General features: G+C 41.4%; 2 protein-coding genes across 12 annotated transcripts in view; one reads left to right on the top strand and one right to left on the bottom strand.

Moving 5' to 3' along the window:
• The window catches only part of CTBP2 (C-terminal binding protein 2), a 143,557-nt gene extending 140,656 nt beyond the window's left edge, over positions 1-2,901 (top strand). For all 8 annotated transcript variants that reach the window (XM_074875502.1, XM_074875504.1, XM_074875506.1 and 5 more), the window contains one exon: positions 1,373-2,901. In XM_074875502.1, the coding sequence (XP_074731603.1) occupies positions 1,373-1,553 (181 nt within the window). In that variant the 3' untranslated portion in view covers positions 1,554-2,901. The remainder of the gene's footprint in view (positions 1-1,372) is intronic.
• Positions 2,902-3,609: 708 nt separating this feature from the next.
• Positions 3,610-16,604, bottom strand: part of ZRANB1 (zinc finger RANBP2-type containing 1) — a 70,101-nt gene continuing 57,106 nt past the window's right edge. For all 4 annotated transcript variants that reach the window (XM_074875512.1, XM_074875511.1, XM_074875513.1 and 1 more), the window contains exons 8-11: positions 15,256-15,376; positions 14,252-14,381; positions 8,876-9,105; positions 3,610-7,906 (exon numbers count right to left, since the gene is read on the bottom strand). In XM_074875512.1, coding sequence (XP_074731613.1) covers positions 7,688-7,906; positions 8,876-9,105; positions 14,252-14,381; positions 15,256-15,376 — 700 coding nt within the window. In that variant the 3' untranslated portion in view covers positions 3,610-7,687. The remainder of the gene's footprint in view (positions 7,907-8,875; positions 9,106-14,251; positions 14,382-15,255; positions 15,377-16,604) is intronic.

The following is a 16,604-nucleotide window of genomic DNA, read 5'->3' as shown; positions in this document are numbered from 1 at the left end:
CCTAAGTGGCAGGACCCCCCCTCAGACCTGTAAACAAGCAGGAGAGAACTTTGAGGATTTGCTCTGCCCCTCTGTCCGTGCGCTGGCTGCTGTGAGCCTGGCCCAGCTCACGGGTTAATGAGCCAGGGTGAAAACTCCAAATATAGGTCCATAGTCAGGTGGCCTAATTTCCACCTAAATCCCGGAGATTGGGGTTATGTATTGCTCCACTTTGGACGGCTCAAAGCACGCTGACATTAGGCTTGAGGACTTAGCCTGAGCACAGGCAGCCTTCAGCATATCACCACTGCCGAAAATACTCTGAAGTACAAAAAAAAAAAAAAGCCTTCGGGGTGCTTCAGGTTGTGTTACAGGGCAGGGGCAGGCAGGAGTGCATCTGGCAGCAGAGCCCTTGAGAGGGGAAGGCCCCCAGCAATGCCTGTGCTGTGGCCCTGAACGCTCACAACTGCCTGCGGGTCACAGGCAGCAATATTCCACTTCCACGGGTGTAGGTGGAGGGTGAAACAGCCGAACCTGGTGAATGCAGCACCCTGGGTCCTGCTCCCGCCTGTTTAGGAGGCCGTGGGCAATGCCAGACCCTGAGGACAAGCCCTGGCTTCCTGGCTTAACCTCTGCTGGCTGCTTCAGCCTCGCCGAGCTCCTCAGGAGCCGTGGCCCCATAAGCTGGGGCCGGCTCACTGCCTTCCCGGGAGGGTAAAACCCCCCTTCCCCTCCCACCTTCCCCCTCCGCCTTCCCCTCAGGCCTGTGGTGTTGGGGCCCTCAGGCCCCTCCTCTCCCACAGACCTCCAGAGGGTTTTGGCCTCGCTGCCCCCACATCTTGAGCTTGGACGGCTCAAGAAATTTGTGTTTCTTCTCCTTTCTCAAACTTGCTGTTGTTTCTTCAATATGTGTAACTCACCCTGCTCTTAGAAAGGAGGAGGGACTAGATCCAACCCCCTTGTTCAGTTGTGCTCTCTGGTTACACCAGGAAGATGGAAAACTTACAAATCAGGAGGAGAGGTTCAAAGGGATGGTTAAGGCAGCGTGCTAGTGTTTGGCGTTTCAGAGAGCGTACAAGATGATTCCTTACCCAATTTTTCAAAAGGGAAAGGTTTCCTTATGGTTCAACAACATGTTAGAAGGTACAAGACCACGACGCAGCCCTGGTAGCATAGTGGAGGAAGCTCAGCCAAGACAGAGCAGCTTTGGTTTAATGTTCAGTGTTGAGCTATCCTTTGTGACTTAAAAAAACCCAAAACGTAGCTCAAGCAGAGAAGTGGACTCTTTGCTGCTGGCTTTCTCCGTAGCCTCTGTGAGGGTGGTTGGGTGGTTGGCAGTGCCTGTGGCGAGCTCCGAGGTGACAAACCTGCCTCTCTCTGTCCCCTCTCCCAGGTATCCACCTGGGATGGTCAGTGTGGCACCGGGAGGAATACCGGCAGCGATGGAGGGCATCATTCCCGGAGGCATCCCTGTTACTCACAATCTTCCCACAGTGGCACATCCTTCCCAAGCTCCATCTCCTAACCAGCCCACAAAACACGGGGACAACAGGGAACATCCCAACGAGCAATAGCAGATAATTTAAAAAAATCATTCAATAAACTTGGGACCAAGAGACATTGGAAAAGAAGTTATACATGAACTAAAAAAGAATTTGATACGAAATTTGTAATGTTGATTTTGGACAGATGCATCATTGATGTTCCAGTGTTAACGACCAAGTGATAGCAGTCAAGACCGGGGAGAAGCCCTGAAGAAGTCACCTGCTTACTGAAGCGCTGAAAACTAGGATGTGATACATTAATGATCAACTTCTGTTATTGTGTGTTAAGTTTCCTTCATCTGTGCATCAATCACATGAATAAAAATAGATTTTTTTTCCCTCAATTCCTTGGGAAGGACAGGGCTGCTGCACCTGTTTTCAAACCATTGCATTAAGCAATCCTTACAGAGTTAATGTAGAAATGTAAGAGGAAACCATTACGTGGCTTCAGCCCTTTCCTTACTCTTGTATGTGGTTACCTCTTCTAACGGGAGGCATCAGTACTGGCTTAGAAGTGGAAAAAAAAAAAAAAACATAATAATAATCCTTTTTGCAGTCTCACAGGGCCAGTGTAACAGAAGTTCTCCTGCCAGGTTTAAGTTCTAGCCATTCCAGCCGGGATCCGTGGGATGGGGAGGGCAGAAAGGGCTCCTGGCAACGGCCGCTGCCCTCCCAGGCTGAGGAAAAAACAAACTGCCAGTCTCTTCTCTGCCCCATACACTGAATAAAGTAGCTGTGCATTCACCTATGCCCTGCAATGATGCAAGAAAAAAAAAAAAAAAAAAAAAAGAAAAAAAAAAAAGAAGAAAGTATTAAGTTTCACACACTATTTGTACTCAAATATATTTTCTCAGTTTTAAATCTGCAGCTATTTTATCAAGTGGAAAAAGTCTTGAGCTGGAAAGGGTTCAAGAATAATGTTGCATTTCCTTATGTCTCAGGAAACACTTTTTATGGTAACTTGTCAGACTGTCTATGAACAAAACCCACTTTTTTAGACATTGATAAAAGTCTTCTTTTCTTCACGTGATATTTTATACAAGAACACTTCAAAATGTGTTATTAGATGTGACTGATTTTAACAAATCCTATTAGATTTGTATCAACTAGTTACATGTTATATTCATAGTCTTTTGTGAATCATCGCCTTTTTGTTTTTAAAAAGATGGCCTATTTTGAGCCTTTGTATGGGTACATTCCTGTTTCTGTGACAAAAAAAAATCTTAATATGTCCCAAACAGAAAAAAAAAAAAAAAACCAATGGCTATCAGAAGTATGTTTTGTTTTAGTGTGTTACCGTTATTGTATTTGTTTATTGTAAAGGTGGACATTTAGCGTTCAGTGCAGTTTTCAATAAAAAGTGATAAAATTTCTATAATTTCTGAAAGGTAAGAGCTCTCGCTGCAGTCTGACTACTGCTCTAAGCTGAAGACATTGAGAAGGCACCGTGAGGTACAGAACCTAACTCTGAGCACACTGTGCCCTCCTGCAGAAGCGAGTACGACCTGGCAGCACAGAGCAGGTGAGTTTTCCTCGTCGGACTGCGGCACCTCCGGCCCTCGAGCAGCAGCTGGGACCGGCTCACGTCTCCAGCGGCAGAAGGACCTTTACAGTTTGAGAAACGCTGCAGAAACTCGGTTCAAGCTCGCTGCGTGCAGGTCAGTGTTAAAATCGCGCTGCTGGGGAAAGGCTTCCTGAGTTTAGTTTCCTACGCGGACTTTCAGGTGGTGCTATCCAGAAGCTGTAAACTCGCTTATAATTTGTGAATATTTAAAAATCAAGTGGGACATTATATGCAGCTTAAGTGGAAAAAAAAAAAAATCACTGTGGTTTCCATTACCTACGAAGGCAGGTACACCTCAACCAATGTTTTTTGTACATACTCGAGATGCAGCATTAACAAACCGCTCGGAAATGAGGCTGGAAACACGCCCAAGAGGCAGGAGCAGCTTAAAGCCTTGCTAGACGAGAGTCCTGTTCTTTCATTTCCACCCTTTCATGTTGTCAAGTGCCAGCAGACACAGCCTTAGATGGGGCAAAGAGCTTGGTCTGGAAAGGGACTACAAAAGTTGAAACCAAAAAAACGTCCAGGTTACAGAACTCTGTATTTTGTTTGCTTTAAATTAAACTGAAAACTAGTTACCAGCTTCAAACACATTAAAAAAAAGAGATCACCTTTCATCGGGGAGTGAGCACTGTCAGTGACCAACACAGCACACCAGTGATTATTTGTGACAACGAGAAACCAGGAGGATAAAACCGGTTGGTTACAGAGCAGGTGTTTGGGAAACACTGAAATGACAGTGAAAACCAAGAGAGAAACAGTTAATCGCTGTAAGGGTTTGTTTTAAAAATAAACTAGCTGTGGTACTTTCGTTTGGTTTTAAATAAGCAGTTGCATCCCAGGTGGGTGCAAGCACTTCCCTGCGTCGCAGGATCTCAGGCATCTGCTGCCAGCAGCAGACTCCACACCAGGACAGCGCGAGGCTTTGCTCAGACCCCTCAGCACGGCAAATGCTCAATTTTTCATCCAACACCCAACCTCCCTCTCAACCAAAACTGAGGACAGATGCAAACACGGGCTGACAGCTTCTCCTGAAGTGCTGCAAGCTCAAAGAGTAGAAATTAAAGAAATCCCGGGGGTTACAGCCTAAAGAACATGTTCTGGTAACAGACAGTGGCTTTTTTGCTGTGGGGTTTCAAGCACAAAGAGAAGCTCCATGGAAGCAGGAGGGGAAGAGTATCCTCGCCACTAAGATACACCAGGAACACGCCACAACGTGCAACTGGGAAATTACTGGGCAAAAAAACAGGAGGGAAACAGTTGCTGCTGAAGATTTGTGCCATTGCTGTGCTGACAGAGCCATACTGCTGTAGTCAGACTTGGGGAAGGCGGGCAGGGAGGCTCTCCATCAATGATGGATGTCAGAGTAGCTTAAAAAAAATAAAGCAGCTTGAAGGTGACAGACTGAATAAAACCTAAAAAAAAAAGTGGTAAGGGAAGTTACTGAACAAAAGGGGGAAAAAAAAAAAAGAAGTGGCCATTAAATAAGAGTCTTTAAATGTGCACAAACCAATTCCGTTAATGGAGTAAACACAATCTAGTAATATTTGCCATAAGCCATGCAGCAGAACTTTGGAAGAATCCAGAATTACTAAATTTTAATATATTAAAAACAAAAGAAATACAGGGATTTTTCACTGAGGAATTCATAAATAAAACCAGAAAAAACGACCAGATGTAAAGGAGGTAGCAATGAAAAGCCAAGTTCTGTGCTAGGAAAGCGTGTGCTGCTGCGAGCAATAATATGAGGAAAAATAACATTGAGAAACCCAATCTCATATATATACTTGGCTAAAACTTGCCGACAAGCTGCAAGGTAGCATTTGCAAATTAATCTCAGTATTTGTAAACTTTCAAGTCTGTAATTGAAGGAGAGTACCCATGAACATACACTGACTACTGTGCTAGCACAAAGCAGGGGTTTGCAGCTCTTTAATCTACAGGTACATGAGGTTTGGATTACTTTGATTCTGAAAAAGATACTTCACCAGTTCCGAAATGACCTGTGAAGCGTGTTAACCTGAACATACCATTTTACAGCACATCAGAACAAAACAATAACGATCAAAAAAAGCCGAGAGCTCTGAAGTACCAGGACTGTCCTCTCACACCAGAGCCAGGTAAATACCGTGGAGCACGCTGCATGCTTTTGAAAAAAACAGCTGAACTGACTGCGGGGTGAACTTGAACTCGCTCTGGTGAGGGGCTGGCTGGGGATGGGGAGCGTCAGGCCACAAGGCAGGCTGCCCACGAACAGCGACGGGCGGGAAGGGAAGGCGTGCTCGTCCAATTTGGCTCAAGGTACACTTTCACATTGGTTATTCTCCCCATGTCACAAGGAAGCATGACTTCCTGAAACAGAACAGAACTGCGGGGAAAGTGCGGGGTGGGGGGGGTGGGGGGGGTGTTAAAATTCTGCACAGCATTTTTGCACACCCCTCGAAGTAGCCTACTGATGGCAGGAGCTTATCCTTCTGTCCACTCAAACGGTGGTCTGCACGGGGAAGCCAGGCCTGGGTAAGCTAGGATCTGAATTTACAGCGATCTATTCGTGGAACAAAAACCTCCTGATGCTGGCATACCAAGTCCTGGACTAGAAGCACCTCCAGAGCGTGCCGGGTGACACCGCGACAGGTAACGATGCCACTGAGCACGCGGTGCAGGCCAGCTCCGACCGGGGAAATTCTCATCCCAGCTTACTCTGTGTTCTGTTTCCCCTGACAGAAAAGCTTCGCATCCTCAGCTAGACAAGGTATAAAAGGATTTCACTGCAAGGTAAGAAAAAGGAGCAAAAAAAAAAAATAAAAAAAAAATTTAAAAAGCAAACTTGAAACAGGACCAAATGCCTGTGAAGAACCTCTTTAGTATCTGGGACTGGCTGTGTAGTTCAGGTAAATCACACGTACGGTGCAGATAAGCATGCAGCCTTTACCTGAAGATTTGCGCATGCACCAATCAGAGGAGATCTAATGGCCAAAAAAAGGTGAAGACATTTCCTCAGAAACCTCAATGGAATCTGTGATGGGGAAACTGCTAAGTTAATACAGTACTTCATTATTTCTATACTTCTGGTGTCGTCACCAAGTTTATGTAGGAGTTGTGCACGTTTCAACACCATCTAAGCAGCATTTGGAAGAAAAAGCAGCAAGTTCCTCAGGGTTTCCATAGCTCTGAACTACATAAAAATATGTGCTATGGGGCTTCTTTCCAAATTCTAATTAAAACAATTTCATCTACTGCAAAATTGCGTATTCAACCACCACACCATCAAAAGTGCTTTTCAAGACAACCTGAATTGCACTGTATATGTAAAAACTGGCATTAACCTTTAGTGTTTAAGTGAGATTTTTAGATAAACTTTATCCATTACAGGTTACATGGCTAAAGTTATCAAATATAATAAAATTTCTACTGGAGAATATACTCTGAACTTACAATCTTAGGAACTTACATGAGTTTAAGTATGGCCACATCAATCAACATGCAAGAAATTCCCAGGTTTACATACTGAGAAATATATAACACAGTGCTTTTTTTAAAAAAAAAAAAAAAACCCTTTAGCATAGATTCTTCTTTTTAATTAGAACTGCCAAGTGTATTCTCACTAGATTTAATGATTGAGGAGTCACCCTTTAAAAAGGAGTTTTTTCATTTGCAGCAATGTTTAAGTTGGTGAAAGAATAAATGATAAAATAATACATAGTTTGTATCACAGCAAGACGGAGTTCTGACAATATGAACTTCTCAATCATGTCTGAATTCTCAAATTTCACACAATTTTGCTTAATATATGCTCACTGGAATAAAAATCCCTATATTTTAGGTCACTTCTCTGAATAAATATTCTTACATATACTGAAAGGAATCTATTAACTATTAGAAGAAAAAAAATAACCAAAAACTTTTTCAGGAAACAAATCATTTCACTCAATGAAAAATTTAGCTTCTCTTCCAGTTTGTTCCGTAGAGTTTAGATTTTATTATACGGGCACAGCAGTAACTAAGATATTAGTAAAATAATGAATGTATTTTTGCTTATGACTTGCTGTGGGTATTTTGTGCAAACAAAAAAACCTCACCATCTGACCTGGGCACTAGTGAGATTTCACATAAAAGGGCCTTTCACGGAAATGTGTCAGAGTATCGAAAAGGTGATGTAGAATACCAAGTTCTACTGTAAAAGAATCTTGGAGGGAAGAGATATCCATCTAACATGTGCTTTCATAAGTGCCCTTATTTGAAAAATTTCTTCGCAATAATTAAGATGCTGGTATACTTTTCCTATTACACAACCTCGTAACACAACCACATGCGGTACATTTATAGACAGATTTACAATCAGAAAGAAAAACTTTTTTTTTTCTGTCTTGATAATAAAATTAGCTGTTTTTTGTTTCTTTTTGTTTTTATACAAACGGTAGTCCAGCCCATTTCGCTCTCTTCACACAGCAGATGAGCTTCTAGACTCTATCCATGCTGGTTAGAAAAATTCTTTACAGCACGTTTCCCCTAAAATCGGGTCGTTCCACAATGAACTCCTAGAGCACGACACTAACTCTGGGTCAGACGCTCTGCGCTGGTAATTTTATTTTCAATTCCTTCATTCATCATCATCATCCTCATCTTCCTCGCCATCGGAAAGGGACGTACAAGGGCGGATCTGTCGGTAGCGATCGAGCCACTTCTCTACCATCTGGGTGACCAGCGGATGATTGCGCCGACGAGAGCTTTTCTGCATCGCCACAAGAACCCCTCCTTCTGTCACACAGCAGTCCAGCCATTCCCGAAGCAGCTTTTCTTGCTGCTCCTCGTTACCTATCTTTGGGGGAAAAGAGAAAACCCATTGAGAACGAGGACTGAAACATTACCAGCAAACTTTAAGCAAGCCACCCGTGATTTTCTGAAACACCCAGGCTCGGGGAGCGAGGCAATTCCTTTTCAAAGCTGAGGGAGCTGGAGCCTCCCAAAGCCACACCAGTGCGCGCTGCGTTTTCAACCCAAATTTGAAGGCTCTGGAAATATTCGCCAGCTGTTCTGCCCTTCTAGATTTTTCAGAGGTGTATTTCCAATATAGCCTTCCTCTATTTCAATTATTTGTAAGCAACTAATTATTTATGGTAGGTACCATATATAAGGAGGATAAGTCCTAAAAGGGCCTTGAGGTTTTACAAAGCACTTTTTAGGAGTCTAGCAGTTCTTGACATGAAACATTTCCTCTTGTAAGACATAACAAATGTGGCTTGCTGAAAAAAATACCCCTCTCTAAACTTAGCCCATATTTTTTCTCCTTTATCTAAAGGATGCCCGCTTTTTGCAATTACTTCAAGTTTTCCAACCCTCCCTCCCTTCCCCCAGGAACACGCTTTACTGAAGTGGTTCCCTGTCTTTATCATAGTTATTGAAGAGGAAACTAGTTGAGTTTGATTAGAAAAAGAGGTAGAGCACCCTGCAAGTACTGGCCAATATTTACGTTGCATCCTTCAAAAAAAGGCCTATTTCAGTCTCAGTTAGCGTCAGAATCCTTATTTCTGGGTCCTTTTCAAGGTACACTTGTATTCACATGCACAGTGAAGTTACATTCAATTTACAAAGCTATAAATAAGCATCAAATCTGTGGGAAAATGTGTTTCAGAATCACCTCAAATGATGGGAAAGGGAACAGTATGGATTAACCAGGACAGCGTACTCCCTGTAATTCTCTGAGCTGCAAAAACACGTGGGGCTACAGAGATTGCTGAGGTCCCAGCTTAAAGAGCAGCTGTGACAAAAGCTACCAGCTAGTTCTTACCTCTTGAGCAGAAAGGAAGTGAATGTGCAATAATTTCCTCTCGCTATCCACCAACGGTAGAAAAGTAACAGTAACATCATCATCAGTGTTCAAGTTAGCACCAGCACCTCGATTGCCATAACCATCGTTCTCCATGGCAACCAGAGCAGAGAAATGGCCCCTTGTGTAGCCCAGAGCAATAGGACTTTTCCAACAAAAACTCTGTTCCCATAACAAAGGCAAATACACACCTATAACAAGTTAAAAGGAAGTGTAAGACTCAGAACTACAATGTTCAACAACAAAGAATTTTGGTACAAACCTCTTGCTTTTGGCTAAACACAGCACCAGCAGCACATTAACAAGCATTTAAAACGTACTTGGTTTGATCTACACTAATATAGGTCACGCTTTTCAGTACAGCTAATTATTATTAGGTTAACATGGGATTAGTCAAGTATCTCTGCAACTTTAAAAAGTTAAAAGTTTAGCCATAAAAGCCGTTACAATTACAAACAGTACCACATTACCATTCCCCTAAAAATCTATGCTCTACAGTATAGCAATGAACAAAAAACAAGGTTAGAACAGCCATCTTATGTTTGGTAACTCTTCTTAAAAATTTTTAAAAAAAAATATAAAGAAAAAAAAATCAGATTCTGCATCACAGAAATAAAAGCTACAGTCAGATGTCTATTTTTACCAGAACAAAAATTCCACCATCTGCTTACAAAAATTATTATTAAAAGAACTTGCTGCACTAAATATTATTCATGACCTAAGTATGTAGCCCATCCCAGAGACAATGGGACTTTGCATAAACATTGTATTACTAGATTAAATTAACCCACATCAATTATGCATATCTAGTCTCTAAAAAAAAAAAAAAGCCACCAGCAAAAAGCTGATACTATTTTGCTCGGATACAACTAAAAATTACTGAAGTCACAGATTCTGAGAGAAACCACACTTTTTCTCCCCACCATTTTTAGCAGTAAAGACAGCAATTTGCTGGAGGTGCATGAAGACTCAAAATAAAACTAGAACTCCTTTCTTCTAGGAACATAAATAATTCTTGGTGTGTACTGCTGCAAGACATCTTAAGCAAAAGCACGCCTTACCTTGTGACAGCTTAAAAATAGCCATGCATAAACTTAAGTGCACATGTAGCATAGCAACCTGTCGTAGTACAGCTGCTGCCAGTAAGTTCGGAATAGACGCAGCAGCAAAACAAGGCACTTCACTTCCCCAACATCCATGGAGATGGACGGGCAACGCTAAAATGGAAATCTGAGGCAGGGGGTGGATTTGGAGGTTTTACTTAGGTTTAGAACTCATCTTGCTTTGCTGCAATAAAAATTAGTGGGGGCTACCAGTAAATATTTGTCCCTTTTTCCTGCCCCGTTCTTCAATGTGCAATGAAGAAACACCTCAAAGTCTTTCTATCTCCTTTAGATTAATATTCACACAAGTTTTTACATGTAGATCTAAGCACAAATCCATTGAATACCTTCTTAACGCTCCCTTCCTCCCATCCCCATTACAACGACGTCTCACTGTAATTCAATGCTAAACACAAAAGATGCAGAACAAGGGGTAAGCGTTAACCAAGAAATTTCAAGCCTTTACATTTAGGGAAAGAACCAAACATCTGGTCAAAATTCAAAGTCACACTGAAAATAACATACTAACAGTCAAATGTCATGAAGAAAGTCCCTCCATTCCTGGAAATTCATTCTTCATGCACACACTCTGAGAAGTAACTTCATCAACTTTTTTCCAACCTTTAGTCTGAAGCATCAGCAAGACAACCAAGCAGCGAGGGTGGGAAGCTGCTATTGCACGCTTCATTTCAACGCCACGGTGCCATGTCGCTTAGGTTACTGAGGCCTTTCAGGACTGAAAGCATCAGCACCCTCAGGGTGACCGTTTACCCCTCTTCTCCCACAAGTTATGATCACAGAGATGTATCAAAAGGACCCCTCCTTCCTCACAAACCATGCCAGCTCCTCAGGACACTCACCCTGGTGTGGTGGGCTGACCCTGGCTAGCTGACCCAGCTGCTCCCTCATTCCCCTCGGCAGGACAGGGGAGAAAACACCATTAAAACCTTGTGGGTCGAGATAAGGACAAGGAAATCACTCACCAGTTACCATCACGGGCAAAACAGATTCAATTTGGGGAAGGCCAATTTAATTTATTGCCAATTAATACAGACGGTTAATGCCCTGCTGACCTAACTGGTAGATTCCGGCCCCAAGCATTACCCAGTGTTGTCAGGGCTACAGAAACCACTGGCAAGCAAAGGGTCTCATCTCTATGGACATCTCATGTCTCATCTAACAACGCAGAACCCCTGCGTCAGGCACAGCTACGTGACCTTTCAGGAGTGGAGCTGATCTGTTTGCCTCGACATAATCTCCACGTTGAAATTCAACAACTTTTTGGAAATTTTTTTCACCATTGTTTTACCTTAGTAAAAACGCCACACTAATAACCTCCCCAAGACAGAAGGATGGGTTACACTTTCCATTCCTCCTCAACATGATGTGATGAGCTCCGCAAGAAGGGAATTTCATGCATTACCAGGGAGAAAATCTAGTGCTCTTAAGATTTATAAAGGTCAATCGGATATAAATTGAGAAGGTAGTGTGAAAACAGTTGACATGCACACAAGCCACGGAAAAGAAAGAGTACAGCCTAACACCTGCCCTGGAAGCCATCCACAGAGGATTTAGTTTCTCTAACCTGATCTGATAATTTCAGTCAGTCACCTTTTTTCCTGTTTAATTTTAAAAGCTGCATATGCGTGCCACTAAATACATGCAGCTAGACCAGGAGCACACTTAAGGCCGAGTAAATGAATCTTTCACTGTCGAAGCCTTAATATTTAAAGAAGTCGACTGATTAACAGTCAATTGCAATCTAGGAAACAAGGAGGCTGTCGGTTATGGGATTCACAGCAGTTACAGCAAGGATGCCAAGTTGGAACAAGGAATCCCTGGAGAAAAATATTCTGACCAGGGAGAAGACTTTTGGGGGTGGATAGGGGGTTTACAGTACCTTCCAAGGTGCTACAAACTAAACCATGATGTTAAGTAAGCATTAAAAAAAATTAAAATGTCTTCATCTCTATTATAATCCGCAATCTTTCTTTCCTCTTTCTTTTTTGGGGGATGTCATCTTAAAAACAGACAGGGTGCTACACGGCGAGTCAGAGAAGGCCGAGCGCTCCTCAGAACTTCACCAAAGGGGCACATGCTAAGCCAAGCTCACACGCAAGCCCAGAACAGCAAGTCTGGTACCATTTACGGGAGACTTGTCTTGGCAGCCCGTGCCACTGAGCCCGACAGCTGTTTGGTTTCAGCTGTGCTACTAGCATTTAATTAGCACACATTAACCACAAAAATGTGGTAGGACAGGGATAAAAGTAACTCCAGGTAATTTGACACAGGACTCCTAAGTTCACCTGTTCAGTGTTGTGCGTTTCTATGGATGGATGGATGGAGCTTGTGGCAAGCAAATCGCAAGTCATAAATAGTTGTCTGACTAAATTCCTGGAAACACATGTCTAGTAAAAGGTTGTCCCAGACACCCGGTTACCTTCTGGTTCACAGAGCAAGAGAAAACAATTTCAGCGTATTTAGGCCATGTAACACTTGTCTGCCACTCAGCCTTTGAGTTAAAAGCAACAAGAACCTGAAGCATCAGATCTACATCACATAAATAATTGTTCTTCCCCAGTCTATCTTTTCATCATCTCAAATAAAACTACAGAAAGCACCAAGTTTTTATACTCTTCAAAAAAGTATTTCATTTCTTCACATAAAGGAGTTTTCTCACTGCCCCAAACTTACAAGCCGAACGGCTGCTCAGATTTTCTGAAGACTCTGAACAGTTATCATAGGTTACACATTTGACATTAACTCCACAGCTTGGAGTTCTTCTCTACATTACGGGTTTGCCTCCTTCCAAAGTTAGCCAACCTGTTTTAAAATCACAAAAATAAATGTTTTGAGAAGTCCTCTACTAAGCTATAAATATAGTGATGTACTGATGAAAACAACTGTAGGGTAGTCATCAACAGATAAACCTTGAGGGTAGGAAGATGAACCACGGGCAAAACAAACGCCCAACACCCTGTAACAGCTGCAGTGCCTGATCAAGCAGTTCTTTCTGGGGTTTGTTTACTGCTGAGCACGTACAGATGCTCCCAATCCCCTCTTACGTTTTTATTCTTTAAGTAATAAAAGAGTTAGCATGCAACACAGAGGAAAATTGCCCAAACACATATTTGGCTTGCAAAATAGAATACACATCTTTAGTAATCTACAAACATACGTCTAAGCAAAACTGGACTGAGTCAGCTAAACATCTTCATATTTATCTTAAGGATAGTTAGGCTGTTTGCCCAGAAGACTAGAAGGAGAAACAAGTCAGAAAGAACCTGATCAAGCTATGCAAAATTATACTGCTAGAGCAATAGGGCAGTATTTACATCACACTTGCCGTAAAGTGTGAATTACTGAAACACAGATAAATTTCTAAAACTTCCTTTCAACTACATCATGAAATTCACTTTTGCAGAAGGCGAGACTTACAACCAGTATTTTGTAATCGTACCCAAGTTACCCAGTCTTATACCTCACACAATAACTGTTGGTAGAGCATTTATGAACAGAATTCCTTCTTTTTCAGCCTCCACACCATACATTCAAGTTGCCACCTCTTTTACTTTCATCACCTACAACAAAAGCTCAACTTTATCATTCTCCACCCTACTGTAACCTCTCTACCCTTCTTTGTATACCCTTGCCTCTTGCTTTAAGGGTGGCTACTTTTCACTGCTCTTAAGGGCTGCTTCACAAGCTGCCTCCTGCAAGGCACGATGCTCCTTCGTCCCACATACTGCTGCTGCTCTGCCAGTCCAAACACCCTCTGCCTGCCTCACCCCAGCTTTATGAGCCTCCTTTAGGAAACACTAAATACAGTTTAGATCCCAAAATGAGCGTTTACGGCCATTAGCTCCACAAGCGAACGGAATTTCAAATTCCATTTATTAAACCTCTTGTGTCTTACAGCAGTACAAACCACACAACTTTTGGTAAATTCTCACAATCAGAATGTTTTATATAAATTATAGACTAAAGGCATGTTGAGTGGAGGTCAAAACACATTTTTACTGTTGCTACAGGCAGCATGCCCACTATACAGTGAAAAACTGCAAGTTCTGAGGGGATTATTTTGTTCTTTTTATTTTCTAACAAAAATTTACCTACAACATAATTCCATCCTCTTCCAGCTAGTAGCTTAATGTCACTCTCCTTTCAACTTCCTTTATGTTTATGACTTATAGCTGAACCTTATAAAACTAAATTTGAAACACTAAAGGCTTACCTTGAAAGCGGGTATATCCTAATGTTTCTCCTCGGAAACTCTTATAATATTTTACTCCATAGACTATAATTGGTCTTCTAAGAATATGTGCAAGTACAAAAATGTGTGTCTGCTCCAAACTCGCTCCAGGCTGAACCAAACACAAAGAAAGACATCACTTGAAACAGAACTTATTCTCTACTTTGAAATTTGAAAAACGGTCTCCAAATTGAGGGAGAAAATGCTTTTAAGAGCGACCTAGCTTTGACAGGAAAGACGGAAGACTGAAAGACATATCAGTTAGAAATAAGCAAAAACATTCAGCTTGCACAAGAATTTCATCTGCCAGCAATAATTCTTCGCCCTATTGCCCAGATTCAATCTAACATATTTAATTCCCCAGTTAGAAGCGAAACTCTACACAACGCTTCGTCTAAAAATAATTCACTCATCTGAAGACAGGTTAAGGTAAATATGGATAAATAGGAAGAGATAAATAAATAAAGAGCACATCCAAAACAAATCACAAGAGAAGAGCACTAAAATCATGTTTATACTTTAAAAGAGGATCTAAAAATATTCCTATAGTTGGAAGCTTATAGGAACGTAAATCTCATTTTGGAGGGGAGTTACAAAATATCAGCTTGCTGAGGTTTAGGTAGTGTAAGCTTACAGATTTGTAGCTATGTTCTAGGAGGTAAGTGTTGCTGGAGCCAGGAGGCAGGGCATTAAATAGACAATTGTGTATTCGTTTATTCTACAGACTTCACTCTGACACCAAGAAAACCATACTTTTTTGTAGTGTACTGTTTAATGGTAAATTCAAAAATTAGAATTTTAAATTAACCTTTCCGTCTTGGCAGAAGAATCTACCCAGTAATACTTTAAGATTACTGGCTTAAGAGGAATGTTTTCCTTTATACATTGAAATTCTTATTCCTGAAGAACACTTTAAATTCTTGAAATTTCTTTTCAGAGATTAAAATATCCTTTCTGACAGCCATCTTATAAAGAAGTTTTCTTACCTGGCTCGCAAGAGAGAGTATGAATGCCCAGTCTTCCTGCCACTGTTCCTCTCGCAATGAGAAATGTAAACCAAAGCTTTGGGAATACCATGATTCCCACTCTTTCCAGCGTGTATAGAACCTAAAATGTTAGAGAGAGTGGTAAACACAAAAATATTTACTCAACCACCATACACCTGATAGCAATATTCAATCCTTGTAATCCTTTATCCCAAGTGTAAAGAAGGGGGGAGAAAGAGAGCATACATCAGGAAAACTGGATTTTATTTTGGTTTGAATCCAGGAGACTCCATTGGGTAATTCTCATTTAAGAACTCATTTGGGATCACAATGCCTACAGCAAACATGCTGTAATAGATGCAAGCTCCTAAGAGGCTCCTGGCTAGCTTGATACTTCTTGTAAGAGGTTTTTTGAAGCCTTATTTACGATTATTTAAGCACTGATGTACAAAGAACATGGCTAAGACATTCTATTTCACATAAGAGTTGTTCATTCTTCTCACACAAACAATACAGGTATTCTCCATTGTTGACCATATCATGAGGCAAATGACTCCGAAGTACTTGCGTATCAACTTCAAGTAGACCATGGTTAAGAAGCAGAATCTCTTTTATATCAGTATTTGGAGCAAAGCGTATGGTAATTTCACATTGTATGGAACAGTTATAAAGCAGCATAAATAAGAATCAAATACAGAAAGTGGGATTACACTGGAAGTTTTAAAGTTACAGGATTTCTGGTTTTCTGTTTAAATTTAAATCAGCATTTCTGTGTGCTAGTTTAGTCCTAATGTTTTATCTTACTTCAACAATTACAAAGAAAAATGACCTACACATTAAAAAGCAGATGCTGGCTTTTTAAAATTTTAAACTCAGTCTAATCAACCGCACTATGGAAAGGCCACAACTTCACATTAGGAACACGGGTTTAGTGAAGAGTGCTAAGCCAACTTTGAAACAATGGCCTTTACTGTGAATACAAAGAAACCATTCTGAAGTTCAGCTTATTAAAAAAAGTCATTGAAATGAACTCATTTAATTAAAATCTGAGAAAATTAACAGACAGTGAGCGTGTGTGTGTGGAAAGAAACCTTTCCTATGCTTTCATTAAAGATGGAATACATCAAGATTTTTAGGATATGGCAGCTGTCACTGACCAGGCTGGCTTGCCCAAGTACAGCTAAAACCTTTGCATGGCTTAAAAGACCTACTGGTAAGACATTCTGATAGGTCTGTGTGCTCACTCACAGTGGTACAACTACAGAGAATCTATTGATCTATCTACATTCCAGTAGAAAGGAAAAAAGGAATAAAAAAGGAAAGACACCCGCACAAACTATCCCCCAAAA

Source organism: Strix uralensis, chromosome 7 (genome assembly GCF_047716275.1).
Source record: "Strix uralensis isolate ZFMK-TIS-50842 chromosome 7, bStrUra1, whole genome shotgun sequence".
Lineage (NCBI taxonomy): Eukaryota > Metazoa > Chordata > Aves > Strigiformes > Strigidae > Strix > Strix uralensis.
Note: the sequence above shows the minus strand (reverse complement) of the source record. Positions and strands in the feature narration are given on the sequence as shown.